Here is a 21,006-nt window from a genome sequence, read left to right as displayed (position 1 = left end):
GGCACGCTTTTCTACCGCAATTTATAAGTCCCTATTTTGCAGGCGGTCGCATTTTTCTTATAGAACATTTGGTAGGGGGTAGTTTAGTGTTTTGGTGTGTTTTATTTATTTGGGTGAGGGTATACAATCTTTGCAATGGTGTTCGATATTAGAAGGTAAGAAAAATATGTAATTTTGATGTGTTTTTAACTAAAATTCCCATGTTATGTATGTTGTCAAATTTTGTGTGACGTCTGTACATTTGCTGTTATTTCTTGTTCCAATGTTTTGCACTTCACCAAAAAGTGAAATTATGCATCTTATATACATATAAAATATCCCCATATTGTGTCTGTGTGCAACGACTATAAGAAATGATGGCAAATGAAATATGCTGTATTGCTGTTCATTTGACCATAATTTCTTGTCTGTCAGTAATATGATCTTTCAAAAAGAAAATGTAGTACACAATTTATTGAACCACACATTCTTTTTTTGCAGGTTTGATATTTACAGGAAAGTCCCGAAAGATTTAACGCAACCAACCACTACTGGTGCAGCAAGTAAGAAACCAATTTTTCTTGTAATGTAATGTCATTAGGCTTGTAGGAACAAAAAAATAACATGCAAGGTTTTTCTGCCACACAGCAGTAGTTTGGGAGGGGGTACCTCTAAAATGTCGATGTGGCAGTCTACAGAGTATGGCAGGTGGACAGGCGAGTTTGTTTACAAACTGTTGGGTATGGACGCAGCACACCATAAGTTGTCCTACAACACCAATTTATTAAACAATGAAGCAAATTAAGTGGGACTTCTTAATGTCGCATGGAAATATACTTTGCAAGTTGATTTTCAATGCTAGCATGCAGGCTTGCAAAAATAAGCGTCTTGCACATGTGAGGTCTTGTCAGGAAGTGCCATACATTGTAGACACCACATCATTTTAAATATTGTTGTTTCCACAGTTTCCGTTGGTTGTTGTTTCTTCATCTCTTATCTTCTTATCTCCGAGTTGTTGGGTTTTCTCACCATAGATGTCGCCAGTGAGCTGTACGTGGACGACCCACAATCTGGGGATAAAATTCCTGTTCAAATTATTATTTCATTGCCAAAAATGAAATGTGAATGTAAGTGCTGTGTTCTGCCATTAGGAATGTCTTAATTTAATATTTATTATTATATTCATTTAGGTTCTTTATTATTATATATTTTTTTATAGTTTTTAGCCTTTAATTAAAATTAAGTGAACTTGGTAAACAAAGTTTTTAAAATCTGGTGCGGTCAATGCGGTAGCACCTTGGGTGTTGGGGTAATAGGCCAATCTTGGCCTAAATCTTAAGACCCAAGCCATGCAGTACATCACCCACATAGAATAGAATATAGAGTTGTATATCAGTAACCTTATGGAAATTTTATTACATAGACTTGGGGATGGATATCCAAGATTCCATGGGAAGACATGAAGTAGGAATGGTGGACAACAGTGAAAAAGTTCCTACACATGATGGCAACGGTTGTCTGTTTACTTCAAGATTTCAAATTAACAAGGTAACTGCATAGATAAATACTGTTGAAACCATGCCTGTTGCATTGCTTATATTTTATTTAAAATTCAAGACTGATATTGTTTAAGTTTTATATAAATTAAATACGCTGATACTAATAGTAATATTGTTTTTTGTTTTTGCAAAACTAAAAATTTAAAGTCATTTTAACATATGCTTATTTTATTTCGAATGAGTTCACTTTTTGCCATGTACTTCTACTTCTGTTAGTTTTATTAGATTTATAATATATTTTTAAATCACAAGCATTTTATATATGCTAAGTTAACTTCCAGTAGTTTTTTTAATAATTTTTTACTTATACATTTTTACTGGTACATTTTTTCCCTTTTTTGACCAGATTCCTTTACTCCAACTTTGTTAAAATTGTTACTTACCTGCTGTATTCCTATATCATGTTATACACCCCTGTAGGTGCCGGGCAACTTCCATGTTTCAACTCATAGTGCGAGGTCTCAACCAGACAACCCTGACATGACACATGAAATCAAAGAGTTAAGGATTGGAGATAATATGGTGGTAAGTGTATAATGATCTTGACTTCCTTAGGTTCACCTGACCTACCAACTCAATCATAGGCACCAAACCTATTAAAATGCAGAGGTATCAGGGATAATTAGATGCACAGTCTCATGCCAAAAATCAAACTATTTGGTCGTAATATTCACTGAATAATGCAGTGCAGAAAATTTTATGGTACCCTACCACTCTGGGTTTGGCGACTATGAACTGGTTGAACTTTATGGCGTTTTCTTTGCACACAGTGAAAGACATAAACCTAAACAGTAATTATGCATTTATTTTTGCAATTGCTAAAAGGAAGAAAGATTTATGTTAATCGGTAAAGGTCTTTTAAAATCTAAATTATTTATGTATTAATATTGATATATTATATAGTACCCGAATAAAATGATCTATATTTAATAATGTACTCTATATGTTTATATATGTTAGGAGAGTCGACTGAAACAACTTTAATTAATTCCAGATCCCAGGAGTTAAGTCTCAATCATTCAACGCTCTTGAAGGCAAAACAACATTTGATAAACATCGTAAGTGGTCACCAACTTAGCTTAATTGATCAACCACTTAGATTAAATAAATCTTGTTGTAGCAGAGTAACAGACCTTAATGTTAAGCTAAGTGGATTGCTTCAACCTAGTGGCACTTCCAATTTATCCAAATTGTTAACTATACAAAAAAAATAAACAATAAATAAACAGTTCATTACAAACTATGTAGTTGATAACTTGTAAGCGGTGGGGAGCTGTTTGAAACAGAACACATGCGTTATATGAAATATATGTGTTACTAAACACCTGTATTATACCTTCTGCATTGACCTGCCATACTAAGATAAATAAACAAAAGTCATATATATTTCATAACTCATGAACACCTATGTTATGACTTCTTGCATTGACCTGCCTGCCACACCTAGAATATTAAGATAAATAAGCAACTTTTAAAATCATGACCTTTTTTTGCAGCTCTATCATCACATGACTATATAATGAAGATTGTACCAACAGTTTATGAGAGCATTGATGGGAACTTGCGCTATCTATACCAATATACAAACGCATATAAGGTAAAACATTGTTGTCTGTTGTGTTAATTAAACTAGTGAAGAGGAGAGGTGCTGTTTTAAGAAAACTGGTTCGAGATAAATTTAAGTTTGCATTACTCCGCACAATTATTTCAATTAAAACTTTTTCTGTAATTTTCCATGACGAACATTCCCCTTGTAACAATTGTATTAAAAATTGCCAGCGTTATTTTGGCCTTGTGCCCCAAAATTTCGGACCACTGGTCTTTGGTCTAAGTTTCTAGTTTCTAGGTGCAGTTAGTCAGAGGAACTGACAGCTATTTTGTTGCTTTTTTATTTAAAATTCCAATGACCCTTTTTTTAAACATTTAACTTAATATCTTACAAATTCAGCTGTAGTTGCTGTTGGAAATAGAGGTTAAGAACTCACAGCTTTAAGTTTGTTGCTTTTTGACTTGAAATCCTAAACTCTACCTTATGTTTTTGTACCAGGATTATATTGCATATGGCCATGGACAGAGGGTAATGCCAGCAATTTGGTTTCGATATGAAATGACACCGATAACAGTAAAATATACAGAAAGAAGGAAGCCGTTTTATCACTTTATAACCATGGTTAGTTCTGTCTTTGATTTTAGGCATTTAAATTGATATAAAAATGAATAAATTTAAATTTACTTATAACAAAATCAGTAATATGGTATGTACAGTCTAGCTGTTTGAACTCTTCTATTACAAATGGTATTGTAGGATTAACCAAACAGTGCAATATATAAAATTTGTAAAATATATTTAATATCATGAAGCAGTGTATTGTAAAAATATTCATTGACTGTTGTATTAAATTAATCCAATACTAAGTGTGCATGTAAACTGCAATCATGAGAGTACGTTTGTGCAATACTGAAACATTCAACTATCAATGGCTGTTAAATAATGTGCTGGTGCTAGTCAATGTTCAATTTTTCAATACCAACATCCTGTGAACGTTATGAACATTGTACCCATGATTCACACCATAATTTAACAATTTATACAGTAAATTTTTGTTACCCTTAAAAATGCTAATATTTACTGCTTTGCTATTGCCCAAAAACTGTGTGAGTTTTCTCACACCCAGTCGACTTATTTTTTGGACTTATGTCTACAAGATGCAGTGAAAATGTAGCTATGTAGTATGTAAACTTAAAAATAATTCCTATTTTTATTTCCCAGGTGTGCTTGTCATCCCTATAGATTCAGTGAAATGTAACTGTTTACTTGCAGTAAAAATTAATCTATCCTTTTTCCCCAGGTGTGTGCAATCATAGGGGGAACTTTCACAGTTGCAGGAATTATAGATTCAATGATATTTTCAGCTACAGAGATGTACAAGAAACTTACAATTGGAAAACTATCATAAAATAACAGTACATGTAAAATTAGAACGTAGTGTAATATTCTGTTAGTGTTATTACTGCTAAGTTGCTATTTCATATTAATCTTCTTGTTGCAAAAGAATGTAAAACGTTGCTCCGATTCTGGTGTATTTCACTCTAAGATCTCATATCTATATTATTGTTGCATAATGGCCAAATAATATATTACTCAATATCTGTAAACAACATTTTTTAACCCAGAAAGCGCAATTTAATCTATTCCTTTGTTCGCAGTTAATTCTATTTCTGTAAAAATAGTACTTAGGCACATGTTTTATGTAAAGAGATTTTATTATTTGATTGCAAATTCGACAAAATGTTGACGAAATTTTATGTATTATACATTTTGTATTCTTTTAAATAAATAAGTTACCAGATATTTTGCACTGATGTATATTTAGGCAAAAAGGTTAAATCCGTACTCAGGAATAAAATGCGTTCGTTTAAGCCACGTTTTAAAAAAATATTTAAAATTGAAAAGGCGGGAAAAATTAATTCGTCCCCTGTCATGCTGAGAATTATTTTTTTACTCTATAATTACGAGACCGCACGTGGGCGCTGCAAACAACATGTTTATATGCGGAGCGTTTGCAGGTTGCCAGAGCAGCTGCTCGTATGGTGCAAAGGCCAAATGATAATCATCTGCAAAACGTAAGTAACATTTTACTATATATATCTGCATGCTACTATGTTTAAAATACATCACAGCTTTGTCACTGGTTAAAGTCTTCCGTCACGTTACACTTTATGCGTTAGATTAGGTGTAAACGTGTATTAAAGTAATTAATTATTATGGTTTAGTCAGCAAGTCAGGTTAATTATTAGGGGTGTTGTTTAAACTATCTCCACGATTTTGCTAAGTGCAGAGCAATGCCAAATGTTTACGTATTGCCAACAAGTTCATCGATTAAACGATCAGAGGTGTAAATAAACGTGTGTAACCGCCGTGTACGCCTCTAGCTACTACCTGCCCACATTTAAAGTAATGCCAATATTGCATCCTTCTTTATAACTGCTATAGCAACTGTTGCTCCATAATGTAACTTTCATGCGTTATTAGGTTAGTTGTTAAAACATGATTTTGGGTTCCAAAGAAAGCATGTCATATTGCATTCTGCTGTTACTATACAAGCATATGCCTTTATCGGACAAGCGAGCAAAGAAAATAACAGAAATAAAACCAGAAACTTTCAGAGACTTGATCTCTAGCAAAGCTTCTGTTAGACTGTTATAACCCATTGAGTATGACTTCCAGGCGAGGATAAAAAGTGATGAACAGTCTTTTAACAGAACAGTGTTCAGCAAAGGCATCAGAAATTTAAAATACCTTTGTGTTTTTGCAATTGCAATAACTGTACTGTAGCTTGTTTCGCTGTGTTATGTTGGCTTGAAAGGACTTATTGTTTTATAGGTCTCCTAAAAGCCCATTTAATTATTTCACTTATGTTCAATATTACATAACGCTGGTCACATACAATCTTTTGAATTATGTTTGCATTTCATATATTGTATACACATTAGCCGTAAATTAATTAGTTAATAAGTGACATGTATGTTTAACACATTTTTAGCCTAGATAAATGTGCCACTGGTTTAATGATTCTTCTTTTTAAGAAGGCAAATTATTTTGGTTGAAGCTGAAATGCTTATAACCCTAAGAAGAGGTTCTAACTAGCAAAAATAATAAACAATTATGTGTTTTGTAAAATATATAGTAATATATATGTAAAATATATACCAACCTTAAATTTTTAAGTATAATCCAAAATGTATGCGTCTATTAATTATGAAATTACCAAATATCTTATAAAAATATATTTTCTATACTTCTCGGCAACTTTTACTAAATAACTCTCTATTCCTTATGTAATGTGTTATATACTTCCTCCAAACTTACTTGTGTATTCTTTCAGTACCAATGGTTGGGCAGGCAAGGGACCTGCGATGCATGTCAGAGTTGTTCATCATATTTTTATAGTTAATCAGTCATTCATAAATATAAAACTAAAGGAGTGGTAACCACGCATTCTGTGGTTACTTTTATTGTCACACTTTATGCGGCTGTTAAGTTTGCGAATGGATGATCAAGTTAATGTTTAACTGAGTTCTCACAAATTACTTCATGTTTCAAAGAATGGCAGGAGTAAATTTTACCAAGGTTTTCCTGAAAATGTAGGAACGTATTGGAATCTGATAGGGGAGAAATTCACAGTAAACATAGTAATATGGGGTTTTATCAGAAAAGCTTTCATGTTTTTAAAAAGGGAAGTAGACAAAAATTAATTGTGAAATACGTAGAATATTTTATTAGGAGAAATTTGTCTTTCATTTGTTTGGTTATCCTTTTATTATGACCCAGTTTTAAGATATTATAAGTGAGAGTATAGTACATACTTGAAAGAGTAACAGGCAAGACTAGCATTGTATCAAAATTTTACAATAGATTTGAAAGATATTTTTTAATAAAAAACACACTTTGAATTATACTAAGTATTTTGCTGTTTAATTAGAATTGTTATAATTGGTAAAAGCTTGTTACTAAATAGGACTTGCAAAACATATTATACTGAAATTTAGGGGTTCAGTTTAGAGTTTCAACTGTCGTTTGCAGGATACATGATAGCCATATGCTTCCTTACGACTGAGATTGTAATTCGACTGCTGAATCTAACCAGAGTTTTAATGTCTGAATAGTGAGCGTACCAAGAAACATGGTCAGCCAGCCGCAGTTACTTTGAATGAGGTTTATATGAGTTAAATATAAAACATCTGCAAACGAATGCAATTTTTAAGTGCGGCTTCGGCTTGTGTGTGTAAATTATTTTATAATAAACGGTAGTACAATAACGCAGCGTTTTTTTTACGTTCAGGTAAATCGTTTTATATTTGTGCATTTGCACGCAGCAAAACTAGAGCGCAATGATGGTGCATTTCCAACCCACGAAAGGAGTGAACACGGCTGATATTGCTTCGAATGCACACAAACACAGCATTATCGTGGCCTCAGGCGTAGTTAAGCTAATACCAACGTTAGACCAGTTTCGAAGTCGTTTTGTTTGATCAAGATTATTAAATATGGTTTTCAGACGAATATCGCTCGATAGCTTAAAAGGCGCGGCGCCTTTGGTTACTAGCATTTATGTGTAAAGGTATTTTAACGGTCTGTGGATAGTAAGATAATACACAAGATAGGTGAGAAAAAGATGTAGCTTTATTATAAATAGACAATGTCGATTTTGTGTTTATTTTAATTATTATCGAAAATCAAAATGTTAACTCTTACGTTCCTTTATAGGCGAAACCAGAGCCCGAATATAAACATGTTTATATACGGACTCTGGGCGAAACTATATATAACTGTGATGTAACGTGTAACGTCACAGCGTGGTTCCTATATTGTATTTGCGTGCGAATTCCTATTCTACGCCAGTTTTTACTCTGGCGATTGTTTTGTTTATATTTTATATCCGTTAGACGGCGCCCGTACGCCTCACTCTGGTTTACAGAATTTGTCGTTTCAAATTCTTAGGACGATTTACATACAATATACAAAGTATTTGACCAACTCTTACGAAGTGAAAATATTCCACTTAAAATCGAAGTCTGTTAAGTACGGAACTGCTTACGTTGGTCGCTGAGTCTAACTAAAGGTGTGACTTAAAAACTATACTTTGTATGATTGACAAGAATATATAAAACAACGTTCGACAAGCAATGTATAAAATTGCAAACAAATTTAAAAATCAGGGCTACTACAAAGTACAAACACATATAAATTATCTAAAGTGCCAAAATTAAAGTTAAAGAGTTTTAAAACCTAGCCTAGTCTAATGTATGATTGAAACATTTAAAGTACAAAGTAAATAAAACCGTGAAGGTAACTTGACTATAGTGCTCAGGAAAAGCACGGCTTGTCGTTTCCCCTCAAATACCTTGTAAATGTCGCCGTCACAACCTGTGAGCTAAGATTATGGCTTACGTACTGTAGCAAGAACATGGCCATTATGTTTTCTATGTATAGACTGAACCAATGTATGGTAGGGTGGGGAAGATGGAATAACTTTAGCACATAAAATCCAAATATCCTGATCGTTTTTCAAACAATTAACAACGGTCTATGAAAGTCGCGATAATACGGTTTTATAATTCTTTGAATGTTCTTTGTTTACTACCAAATGGGACGAGAAAATAGAATTAAAAGGTGTCCCATCTTTCCCCACCCTACCGTATAGTAGGTTGGGGTAAGATGGTCTATGTTTTCATTCTCTTTTGTCGTCCCATTTGATAGTACAGGGCCACCACCAAAGAAGTATTTAATCGTAACACCAAGACTCTAAAAGAGCTCTGTTAATTGCAAACGCGATCAGTATTTATGGGACATTATGTGCTAACGGTATCCCATCTTACCCCACAGTACTTACATTTAATTAATAGAAATACTAAGACTTACGTCATCAGTAAGCTTAAGTTAAAATCGCATGGTATAACACGAACTAGTGCGACAAAATATAACACGAGTGATCGTGCTTTCCCCCCAGTTCGTCACGAAATACATTCTTAACACATTATGTCACGAAATCCTTTTTACAGCTGGTTAGACCTTGCCGTAAAAAATCTGCATGTGAACGCGATGATTTTTGCAACGACGGAAGATATAAAAACTTCATAACCAGGTAAGTTTTATATTTTATAACTTATAACGCTTACTGTAATAGATTAGTTTCGTGTCTCTTATAGGTATATATAACATGGATTTTATTCATTTCTTCGAATACAGTACCAAACATCAGATTCATAATTAAAATAAAACAAAACTTGTTAAAACCAGGCTAGGGTAAAAACCACTTGAAAAAAGTGTGAGATAAAAGCGTGACTGCTAAACACACAAACTCAAAGAAAGTTTTCAAACTTTGAACCTGTTTGACGTCACGACCATGTGTTGGTGACGGCACAATGTTATCAATTGCGTCAGCGTTACATAGCGTAATCAAGACGGAATTAAAACCAAAAGAAACGTTGACAGTTATCGCGCTACACTGACAGACGCAGTGTCGATACCGACACGTAGAGGACGTTTCAAAACAACTGATTTGCCGTCGCTTTATTTCAAGGAAAAACAACGGTTTTGCTCGCTGTCTGTGCTCTGTTGGCAGGCCTATTAAACCAGGCACTCATAGTTAGTAACTGTTGGCAGCATATGTTCTCAGATTCACAAAGAGACATGGGAAACTGATTTAGAAACAGTCAGCGGGAATAAGTATTTCGAGCGTACCAGTTAGCGTCCAGGCATTCTGGCCTTTTCTTTACCGCCTACCAGTAATTCGTATTATAACTGCAGGTTCGTAAGTGCTAAGAAATTGCAAGACATCGTAGGATTATTGGCTACTAAGAAAATTAGTAAACCAGTAGTGCCCTAGTTATAAGTATTTTATCGACATTCAACGTATATTCCAGCGTTCTGTTCTAGATATTTTAAATACAAAGAAATGGACAGCTCTCGTAAAATAATTTTTCGTCTTAAAAAAAACCCAAATCGTTGACGTTGTATCGGTTAGGTTTTGTGTTTTAAATGTAGTAATCAGGAAATTTGTTTAAAAACCAAAACTGTAGTGTTGAGCAAATATATTAAAAAAGCAAAACTGTAAGAATTAGCAAATTTGTTTAAAAACCAATTATAACCAAAACCCAAAATGTAATACTTGCAAATTTGTTTAAAAGGGTTCATAAATAAGCTATACGGCAAGGTATGCCATGGGAACTGGAGTTCAGTCCAGATTTGAACCATTATCCATACAATATAGGTATAATAGTAGGACGGGGAAAATGAGACACCTTTTTATTCTATTTTTTCGTTTATTTTGTTGTATTTTTTTTGAAGATCATTCAAAAAATATATAAAACCGAACCCTCCGCGACTTCCATAGACCGTTATTAATTGTTTAAAACATAATCAGGAAATTTCGATATTATGTATTATGTGCTAAAGGTGTCCCATCTACCTCCGCAGCAGTGCTACAACTTAGCCAGCAGTGATAAAACAGAATTGGTAACAATGCACGTATGTGTTACCATCGCCAGATAGCATGTAGCAGTTTATAACGACATATTTCCCCTGAAACATAAATATACGCCATGCTTCTTGTAGCACAAAAAATAATCTTTACAATTTGTTTAATTGCGACATGCACAAATATTTGTATCATCGTGTCTGGCGGTCGTGATACAAATGTATTCGGCCGTCTGCACACCACCTCTTTTGTGCGTAATTCGTGTTGGTTAATTAAAACGCTGCACGAACTTATAGGGCTCAACCAGCCCTTCTTAAATTACAAGAGTTCCGAGTGTGACTTATTGGCTGTTCGTTCTTTTCCTTGCACAGAACAGGCTTTTGATGTAGTGCGACAAAATCCGTAGCTTATTTGTTTTACTTTTATTACTTGGACAAAGGCAATCAACTTCTTAAAGTTAACTTTAAAATTTAGTTTTTAGGAAAGGCTGTAGTAAATAAATAGGAAATTTAAAAAATAAACTGCATAACATAAACGAATCTCAATGTAGTCAGGGCGTTTTAACTAAACGATGAAATGTGCTATAGTTTGAACATTATTTAATTTTTTCGGTCAATTTTCTCGTAAAGCGTGTCGTTATTAACATCAATGGCTTAAAAATATTTTTTTCATCAGACGCGCTTAAAAAAGTTTGCTGAATTTGCGGCGCGCTAGGGATATAGGAATCGTTAATTACCGTTATTAATTATTTAAGCACATTCGGGGTTTTTGGACATTATGTGTTAAATAGCTAAAAGGTGCTTAAAGGGTAACAATATGAACGCTTCCTTCATGGCTTGGTTATATTTGCGTGTTTATGCATAAATCGTTTAAAGACTTTAAGGAGAAATTTCAGGCGAAAACTTAAAAAAAAATCTGTAAATAATCAAATACTTGTTATTTTGGGGGGCACAACATACCGTTTTTGCAGCATAAAGTTTAAGGCGCTGATGCGATATTAGTTTCCGTAATAGATCGAATTTGTAGCCAAGCTGTTATATTATGTCAAAGGTACAGAGTTCTTGCACTGTTGTACAACTAATAGATTTAGGGGTTTAAGTCAACGCTTACAGTAATACTGGGTTCAAAGGGGGCTCCTTTTTTTCCCGACGTATTTTTTCCTACTGTTATACCTCTGGTTTGAGGGGACCGCGCTGACCACTTTGCCGTGTGCCACGGCGCAGGATAAAGTCATATGAAGTTATAACTGTAACTTTTATATCAGAAGGTTGGGGGAAGTTTGTTCATGCTTTCATTCTCTTTATCGTCTCTTTTAGCGGTAAAGAGGGAATTTTAGGCAGTTATAACTTTCGCGTATATTAAAAACACGATCAGGAATTATTAGATGCTGATATGTGCTTTCTATTTTTTTTTCGCCACATTACTTAGAGTATTTTCACTGGGTAGCACAGTATTACACAACTAAGAAACGCTTAAATGTTTGCATACAAAGTTCCGTAATTTGTAAAAGGTAAAAATAACGGTTTAAATATTAATGTATGGAAGTCGCTATCAGTTAAACATTAACAACTAGTATTGAACTTACGTGTCTCCCTTAGAAGACAATGTGGGGATTTTTACATATAGCTAACATATAGCTTATAAAAGTTGCTGCGTTGTGTATACAGTGCTTAGAGCGTTAAAATTATTTTTCGTATTTAAAATTAGTTTTCGCACTTAAAATTAGTTTTCGTATTTAAAATTATTTTTCGCATTTAAAATTAGTTTTCGCATTTAAAATTAGTTTTCGCACTTAAAATTAGTTTTTGTATTTTAAATTAGTTTTCGTATTTAAACTTAGTTTTTGTATTAGATCGAATCATAAGCCAGATTTTTAGGTCTCACGTCGGATTTAGGTCTCACGTCGGACTGTATCACAAACGGCACAGCCTAAATTGTGCAATTTGTTAATCGGTTATAGCAATGTAGTGTAGCTACCTATATAGTAACTAACAGGTTGTTACATAAAATGTAATAAGTTATAACTATATATGTGCGAACGAAGACGGGACACCTTTTGCACATAATAATCAAATATCCTAATCGCATTTAAAAAGACGGTCTGTGCGAGTCGTGAGGGTACGTTTAATACTTCTTTGAATGTTTTTTGTTTACTACCAAATGAAACGATGAAATAAAATAAGAGATGTCTCATCTTCCCCCAGCTTAATATACGTGCACATTCTTGAGAGCTTTTGTCATCAACGTGCCCATTTAATACAGATATATTTTATCGCTAATAATTGTTTACTCGTTATCAAACTAAACTGGGGTGCTACCACATAGGCCAATTACGAAATAATTGTTCGTATTATGTCAACCTGATATTCAATAAACCAGAGGTCGAACTCATAACAGTATTTTGTAATTTTCCTACGAAATCGGTTTAATTTCCAAAGTTACCCTTTTTATTTAAAACATGTTGTTTGGAATGTCAAAATACACCGTTCGCAAGCTTTAATGTTCCTAAAATCAACGGACGTGAGAGTTGTTAATGCTTATTATAAATTCGCCGAAAAAGCGTGAAAAAATCAGATACAAATAAAGACATTATTTAACCGATACAGTTGTGATTGTCACCGGATCGCAATTATGCAATGCCCCTTAATGGACACATATACGCCGATGTAGCGTTTAATTACAGTGTGAGAGCAACCTTGCCTTAAGCTCCCTTTGAACTCGATTCAACTGTCTGTTTCATCAAGACAAGGCGGAAAGTTAAACGGAAAACAGTACAGTTTTACAGTCGGGCTGCGCTGCGATTTTATAGCTTCGGATTTTGGCTTCTGATGTTCTTGCTGTTGCTATCTCGTAGTAAACTTGTATATAGGCACTTGTTAGCGCCAGTTTCGTAGTGAAGTTATCCGTTTCCCCACCGCAAGTTCAATTTACTCTCATGGGAGTGATATTTGCACGCGTTACATGTTTATTCGTTGAAACCTTGTCTTCTACCGCACTACAAGCCGTACAGACCCTTTTCGCACGCCCGACCCGTTCTGTTTACAGCGCAAAATGCAATCCGTGCGCGGATATTAGCACAGTATGTTTTCCGTCTCAGATTCCAGCCAGGGTGTAAACAATTGATCATAGCCACACACCGGCTATGCATAGCTATTTCCTAGCCAGCTTGCAACAGCCACTTACACTTAAAAGCTTTCACTCGTAGGTTGGATGTAGTTAGTGCAAGGTGTTCAACTATAATCGCCTTTACCACTCGCCGGAGTTTGATGCAAGCTTTCATACTCGTAGAAGTCTGTCAACTGTTGTCTAATTTTTCGTGAAATATACTTTAATATTGATATATAGAGACAGGCGAGGGAGTATGGAAGACGCGCTTAATAATTTCGCACAGACAGGCTATAACGCGGCGAGTTTCCTAATACTTTAGTCAGATAAAAAGAAAAATATTCAAAGTTCTATTAGTGCGTCGTCTTCCCCGTTTTTCAAAGTGTTAATTTTTTTATTTTGCGTGTTTTATTTACACATTTTAATTTTCTTTCATCGCTATATTTGGTAGTAAACAAAGAAAACATGAAGAAATATATAACAGTCCGATCACCATTCTAAAAGAGCGTTGTTAGTAGCTTAAAACAAGATCCGAAAATATAGAATATTATGTGCTAACGGTCTCCATTTTAACCAACACTACAATATATGCAAGTATACAGTAGGGTGGGGGAAGATGGGACACCTTTAACACAAAATAATCAAATATCCTGATCGTGTTTTAAACAGTTAACACTGGTCAATGGGAGTCGTGAGGATACGGTTTTATAATTCTTTGAATGTTTTTTGTTTACTACTAAATGGGACGAGTAAATACAAAAAGTGTCCCATCTTCCCCCACCCTACTATATAGGAAGTTATAAAGATAACATACTTAGAGCATTTTAGTCTGGTAATCACATAACAACAATAAATGAGCGAAATGCTTCAATGTCAGAACCCAATGTCTCTGGCTCAAGCTGCATACGATTACAGTGGGTTGAGCATTAAACAAGAACACGACTCTGTTGGTAGGTTATACTGTAGTTCTGTTACGTCTGCTACCAGGCATAATGTAAAAAAATCAAACCAGTGTTTTAGGTGCTGTGTAACTACAGTATATTTAATCTTTCAACAGCTTGTTTAGTATAAAAAACGTAGTGTATTTTCATGAAATGTCAGAAATACACTAGGTTTTTTGTACCACACCTTATAGTCACTGTCGAGTTATAACATGGGTGTCTTTTTATCACACCAGACGCACATGGTGTATTCATACACCTCATGCTCACTGTCGAGTTATAACATGGGTATTTTTTATACACCAGACGCACATGGTGTGTCAATCATGCTCACTGTCGATGAACTTCTTTGCTTTTCCTGTATTTGATTCAAACATTGTTTCCAAATAGACCAACTTCATTCATCAGCGGGCGGATACACAAGGATGTCATTATGGGCCAAAGTTCGCGAACTGGAAGGAGATTCTTTGAGGCAAATCCAGAATTTATACGGACCAAACTTCCCTATTGAGTTTCGTCATTATTTTGCTGACATCATAGAACGACAACAATGGTAATGATTGTTGGGTAACAATGATATAAGAAAGTACTATTACTCACTTTATATACGGTGTGTTTGTACATCTCATGCTTATTTTCAAGTTATAACATGGGTGTCTTCCTATACACCAGACACACATGGTGTATTCACTTCTTAGACACCTGACACACATGGTGTATTCATACACCTCATGCTCACTGTCCTGTTATAACATGAGTGTCTTCTTATACACCAGACACACATGGTGTATTTGTACACCTCATGCTCACTGTCCAGTTATAACATGGGTGTCTTCTTATACACCAGACACACATGGTGTATTATACTAGTGATAATACTTCATATAAATACATTTTTCTATTTTTCCACAGGGACCAATTGGACCCCGACAATATTCCCCAAGATGAACCACACGCAAAATACATCCTTGGTTTATTCCTTGAGGAAATTCAGAAACAATGCGATTCCTTGACAGAAGGGAAGGACTTTCTGCAGAGACTTCATTTCAGTGAGATTGCTTCACATTTTAAAGTAAGATAATTTGCTGATATTTTTGCCATTCATTTGTGAATTATTTTTGTCTTATTTTTATGTTGTTCAGCTGCTGCTGTTGTCGGTATATTTTCTTGGGCAAGACACTTAACTAAAAAGGAGTTGTCTAAATTACATTATAAAAAATTGAGCGATTTAAAAAATAAAATCACCTCATACAGTTAAATACATGGTAACTCGTAAACGGCACAAGGCGTATGAAACAGAACACCCTGTGTTATAACGACTGTCGTTTCCCAAGTACGTAAGCATAAATAAGTTACATTTTTTTCTCTTGTTTCAGAATGTATATGGACCCGCACCATTGGAGCTTGTAAGGACGGTAAAGAAGATTCTATCGATTGAAACACGGCTTGTTCAACATGCAAGTTCGGTGAGATATTCTTGTTTGTTAACTAACCATTAAAAGTAACTTTGGGAATTCATGTAATAACTGTCATTTATGCATTAATCATCAAGTTATACACCTCTGTTTCATCCTCTGTTTTTCCGCTTTTAAGTTACCACATATGTAACTTCTAATCATGCAATAATAAAAAAAGTTTAAACACTTTCTACAATATACATTGTAACAGCTTATGGATGGTGGAATGCATATGAGGAACAACCAACAATCTGAGAAGGTTTCCCACATTAACAGTGAATTGGAACGTTTAGCAGCCATGACGCGAGACACCGAAAATGATTTGAGGCAACTGCAATCGAAACAAGAATATTTCGTGATCAATTATCAGGACAGTCTGAAGATATCTTGTAGGTTTTTCTCTAGTTTTATGATAAACTAACCTTCTTTCTTAGTAGTTAAAAATACATGGTGTAAAAGTATCAGTTGTGCAACTAAAATTTTTAATTTATTAAGATATGCATAATACAAATGGAAATATATTTATACCCTTTTATCCAAAAGTTGTCTTTCTGGCAAAACTTTAAAAAGCCGCCGAAAAGGACACAATCTGTCATGAGTTTGTAAAGAAAAAAATTATGTCTGCCGTAGACATGCCCTGGAAATTATGGTGGGCAACTCTGGCCTACATCTCAAGACCCATAAGAGTGCCTTTCTGTAGGTTCCCACGCTTATTGCATATAATACCACAGCGGCCCATGAAGAGAAATTTTGGTTTTTAAGGATTCAGTTTACGGACATATGTTTGGACATATTGAGTCGATATTTTACTAAGAAACTTCATTATTGCTTCCCCCCAGCTGAGCTGCAACAGATTCAACAACTTGATCCTTCTAACCCTGCCAGACAGTACGAGACGCAACTAACAAGGAAGCAAGCTGAGGTAGACAAACTGCTACGTGCCGAAGCGCAGAAACTGCAACAGTTACGAGCGGTGGGTAACGCTTATCATTTGGAAAACATTGGGAGGTCCCAAAACGAATGCATACACAGTGTGTAATGCTTATCATTTGCAAAACATTGGGAGGTCCTGAAGTAACATCCAAATATTGTAGCTGATTATATGTAGGAGGGGTCTAGGACTTAACATGATTGCGGTCACGTATGCAAAGATATCTGCCGCAACTGATAATGTGAATAAGCTATAACAGCTGTGTTTTGTTTTAGCATTTTGGAAGATTAGGTTTTTTTTATTTCTAAAAATATTTATTATTAGTAATTTGAATTTTATATATTTTTTTAAAAAAAAACAAAGATTTCTTTATAAAGTTGTAAGATAAACAGACACAAAGTACATTGAATTTTTTTTTTATTATTAGTTTTATGTTTGCATTAAGATAACATTAACTTTTATACCAGACAAGCCAAAAAGGATATTTTACATTGCACTACTGCCATACTGTATGTGCCATGTAAGTGGCCTACAGATTTGTTTAGACTATTGCTAGTCAGACATGTTTGGGTTTATTCTGATGTTGGCTTATTTGTAAGTGGAAATTCACATCCAACTTGTTGCTTTGTGTGTATATTCCACTCACTGTTTGTTGTGGGGGTCACAGTCAGTGCTAAATGAGTCTTTATTCGTATAAACATTCATTTTTGTTGCTTACTTGTTAAACAATTATAATTTAGATGCAAAAAACATAAATATATAAGTCACCACTAAAAATAGTCTAATTTAATACAAATAATTTAAATAATTTTAACCTTTATTTATTATTAATTGATTAACATCTGATAAGGCTCACTTGAAAAACTATTTATCCTAAAAATTGTTTTTAATAAAAAGTTGCTAAAGAGCAAAAACAGTTTTTGTTCATCATGTAGTATGGTTTTTATTTGGGTATTTTGTACTTTTGTTGTTTCTTTTCTTATAAACAAGCAAACAAAATACAATTCTCCTCAAACTGAAGTATTATTGGTTTTTCTGCTTTGCATAATCATTTTTTAGTTAATAAATTAAAAATATATTTGTTACATTTCGAACATAATTTAAACTTCTGAACTTAAAAAAAAAATTTTTACAGTTTTTAAACCGCTTCCCCACACCGTTTCTGTATTGGATTTTTAATACCCATTAAATTAAAAACCTTACAAAAAATCCACAATAATTACCTTCAATTAAAAAAATCTCATTAAATCAAAATAATCCTTACATATCTAAATAGAGTCTTGCTACTCGCCATGAAGAAACATTCAACCATCTTAGCCAACTACAGAACCAAATACTTGATGAGGAATTAATCAAATGGAAAAGATCGCAAGCTCTCGCCTATAATGGGGTCCAACATGAGAGTAACTTGGACCAACTGCAGCAATGGTAGGAAATAAAAAAATAAAAAACATTACCCAGAAAGTTACATATGTGGTAGCTCGTAAATGGGCACAAAGTGTATATACCAGAACACCTGTGATATAATACTGCCTTTTTTGGACCAACTGAAGCAAAAGTAGGACATGCAAATACTAAAAAATCACCCCAAAAAGTCACCAAAAATCACCAAACAATGACATGCATGGCAACTCGTAAGCGGGCACAAGGTAAATGAAACAGAAAACATGGTATAATAACTGATGTTGTCTTGCCACAAGAGAATATGTACATAACATTCCTTCATTCATTCCTATTTTATAGGCATCTCAGAATGTACTATCCTACAGTGAAAATGATACTTTGTGCTTGACTAAATATATATGTTACATTTATTTGCATTAATAATATTCCAACCCTCTATTAACAACAGGTGTGAACAACTAGCGGAAATAATTTGGCAGAACCGACAGCAAATAAAGAGAGTTGAGCTTCAACGCCAACAGCTTCCCATTAACAACCCTGGCAGAGACATGCTGCCCGATCTCAATGCTACAATCACTGCTCTGTTGTCTACTTTGGTTACCAGGTAATTATAGTGTGATCTATTCTAAATGCAGAATAATGTAGCACTTCTCAAGCATATTTACAGAGTTTTATTAAAGGCATTAGTTACTGGGTAATGTTATAGGTGGTTAACTTTTCAAAATGCAAGGGAGACAGGGGTTCTTGGATACATATTTATAAAAACACATTTGGTTCTAATGTTTACTGATTAATGCAGTAAAGAAAATTCGGGGTGTGTCAGCCTACCGTACCACCCAAGGTTAGGTGCCTATGGGCAATTTAATATAGTTTGTTTTTAAACGTTTAGCATTTGGAGTTTTCTCACAAATAAACACGTTTTTCCCTGTTTTTTCTATCTTTTTACACCGGAAAATATTTAAAAAAAAAATTTTTTTTGGCAGCACCTTTATCATCGAGAAACAACCCCCTCAAGTGTTGAAAACGCAGACAAGGTTCGGAGCTACGATCCGTTTGCTGGTTGGTGGAAAGCTTAATGTTCATATGAATCCACCCCACAGTTAAAGCGAGCATCATAAGCGAGAATCAAGCAAAAGCTCTGCTCAAAAACGACTCAAGCAGAAGGTATGTTAAACATTCAAACATGTTTAGCAGGTTTTTTTTAAGAAAAATGTTTGTTTAGTTTTTTGATCTCCACATTTAGTTTTATTTAGTTTCTTTTAGAAATATTTATTTAAAAATATAAAAAAATATTTAGTTTTTTGGAAAATATTGATTTAGTTTATTATGAAAAACGACTTAAGCAGAAGGTATGTTAAACATTCAAACATATTTTCCATTTTTTTTTAAAATCCTTGTTTAGTTTTTTTATCTCTCACACTGACAATGTATATACACTGGAACACTTCACATGACTTGTATGTTAAATATCTTGCTATATTTTTCCACTTCAGCTACCTGGCATAATAAAAAAGATTATAAAAGCCGCTGAAAAATTATATCTTACACTTTTTATACACTGGCCCCTTTACATGACTTATATAGTATAAATGTTGGGTGTGGTTACTGGTTATATTACGCCAAAATTGGCTAAATCCCAGGTTTAATGGTGTAGAACCTAACCCATATAGATAGAAGTATTTTGTTGTGTTACTTGTGCGATCAGGCATAATGTAATTAATTCTCCAATAGCTTTTATACCAGAAGTGCCGTCAGAAGTATTTTATCTAAGACTGTAGGATTCTTTGAATTTTTATTTGGCTTTTCGCACATAAAAACTTTCCATGTGTTTATAACTTCTGTTGTGTGAGGGATTTTCGCAAACCAAGAAAAATTATTTACATATTCATAACTTTTACTTAACCCATAACAAAGTCCCATTATGTAATTATAACTTACGTTATACACGCAGCATCACTGAGATGAGTGGAGAAATATTGAACCCGGAGTCAGTGATGGAATATCACACACAATCTGGGATTTTAAGCGTCAACTTCAGAAACATGGTAAGTATTTAGTGAATGAATGTAACTTACTTTATCCATGGCCTGAAAACGATAGTTGTAAACCAAAGTTGGCACATTATCCCAACATCCAGAAAAGGTTTTCAAAAACAAAAAAAATCAGCATGTTTTTCCACATTTGATTATTCTGGATATTCTATTATGTAAATAATGTGGTAATATCGGATCACAATTCACATTATGTGGTCACAGTGGTTAATTATGATGTCACAAAAAATTGTCGATCATTGTAATTAAGTACATGTAAAATAACTGTACATCATTAGGTGTTTGTTTTATGAACGTCTTTGATTAATCTATTTAAATATATTTTATTTACAACACCATTATTTTGATACGATTTTTTTTATAACTTACAAAATAAATGTTCTTATTCTCAAGGAATGTCTGTATAGATAATTGCACTTATTGTATATATATTACATTATCTTGCACATAATTATGACAATAATAATCTTAATTATGGCACAAAATTATGCATATTGATTACATTATATTGGTATTCCTAATTATAACATAACATTGAACATAATTACAATATACCATTGACCAAATTACATTAATTTTGACATTATGGCGATTACTC

At 33.9% G+C, this 21,006-nt stretch overlaps 2 protein-coding genes and 1 long non-coding RNA gene across 3 annotated transcripts in view; 2 read left to right on the top strand and 1 right to left on the bottom strand.

The window, feature by feature from the left end:
* Positions 1-4: 4 nt before the first annotated feature.
* Positions 5-4,890, top strand: LOC100186542 (endoplasmic reticulum-Golgi intermediate compartment protein 1). Its single transcript, XM_002120961.4, has 9 exons — positions 5-155; positions 481-542; positions 945-1,106; positions 1,403-1,527; positions 1,959-2,063; positions 2,533-2,596; positions 3,035-3,135; positions 3,586-3,708; positions 4,388-4,890. Exons 1-9 carry the CDS (start codon positions 136-138, stop codon positions 4,493-4,495), a joined length of 870 nt encoding a protein of 289 aa, XP_002120997.1. The 5' UTR covers positions 5-135; the 3' UTR covers positions 4,496-4,890.
* Positions 4,789-7,014, bottom strand: LOC113475109. Its single transcript, XR_003396855.1, has 2 exons — positions 6,409-7,014; positions 4,789-5,927 (listed from the first exon to the last, which is right to left on the bottom strand). It is a non-coding gene; the product is annotated as an uncharacterized LOC113475109 (long non-coding RNA).
* Positions 5,125-21,006, top strand: part of stat-b (STAT-b protein) — a 22,765-nt gene continuing 6,883 nt past the window's right edge. Inside the window, 12 exon segments of the mRNA NM_001078360.1 lie at positions 5,125-5,162; positions 9,102-9,184; positions 14,956-15,118; positions 15,478-15,637; positions 15,942-16,031; positions 16,234-16,411; positions 16,862-16,995; positions 18,230-18,381; positions 18,806-18,961; positions 19,341-19,448; positions 19,450-19,521; positions 20,309-20,402. Coding sequence (NP_001071828.1) covers positions 14,991-15,118; positions 15,478-15,637; positions 15,942-16,031; positions 16,234-16,411; positions 16,862-16,995; positions 18,230-18,381; positions 18,806-18,961; positions 19,341-19,448; positions 19,450-19,521; positions 20,309-20,402 — 1,272 coding nt within the window. The 5' untranslated portion in view covers positions 5,125-5,162; positions 9,102-9,184; positions 14,956-14,990.

Source organism: Ciona intestinalis, chromosome 1 (genome assembly GCF_000224145.3).
Source record: "Ciona intestinalis chromosome 1, KH, whole genome shotgun sequence".
In the NCBI taxonomy this organism is placed as follows: domain Eukaryota; kingdom Metazoa; phylum Chordata; class Ascidiacea; order Phlebobranchia; family Cionidae; genus Ciona; species Ciona intestinalis.
Note: the sequence above shows the minus strand (reverse complement) of the source record. Positions and strands in the feature narration are given on the sequence as shown.

Excerpts from the sequence above, each read along its gene's own strand:
- LOC100186542 (XM_002120961.4), top strand. The coding sequence starts at position 136 with ATGGTGTTCGATATTAGAAG. Across the intron at positions 1,107-1,402 it reads GCCAAAAATGAAATGTGAAT|ACTTGGGGATGGATATCCAA; the intron begins GTAAGTGCTGTG and ends TTTATTACATAG. Across the intron at positions 3,709-4,387 it reads TTTATCACTTTATAACCATG|GTGTGTGCAATCATAGGGGG; the intron begins GTTAGTTCTGTC and ends CTTTTTCCCCAG.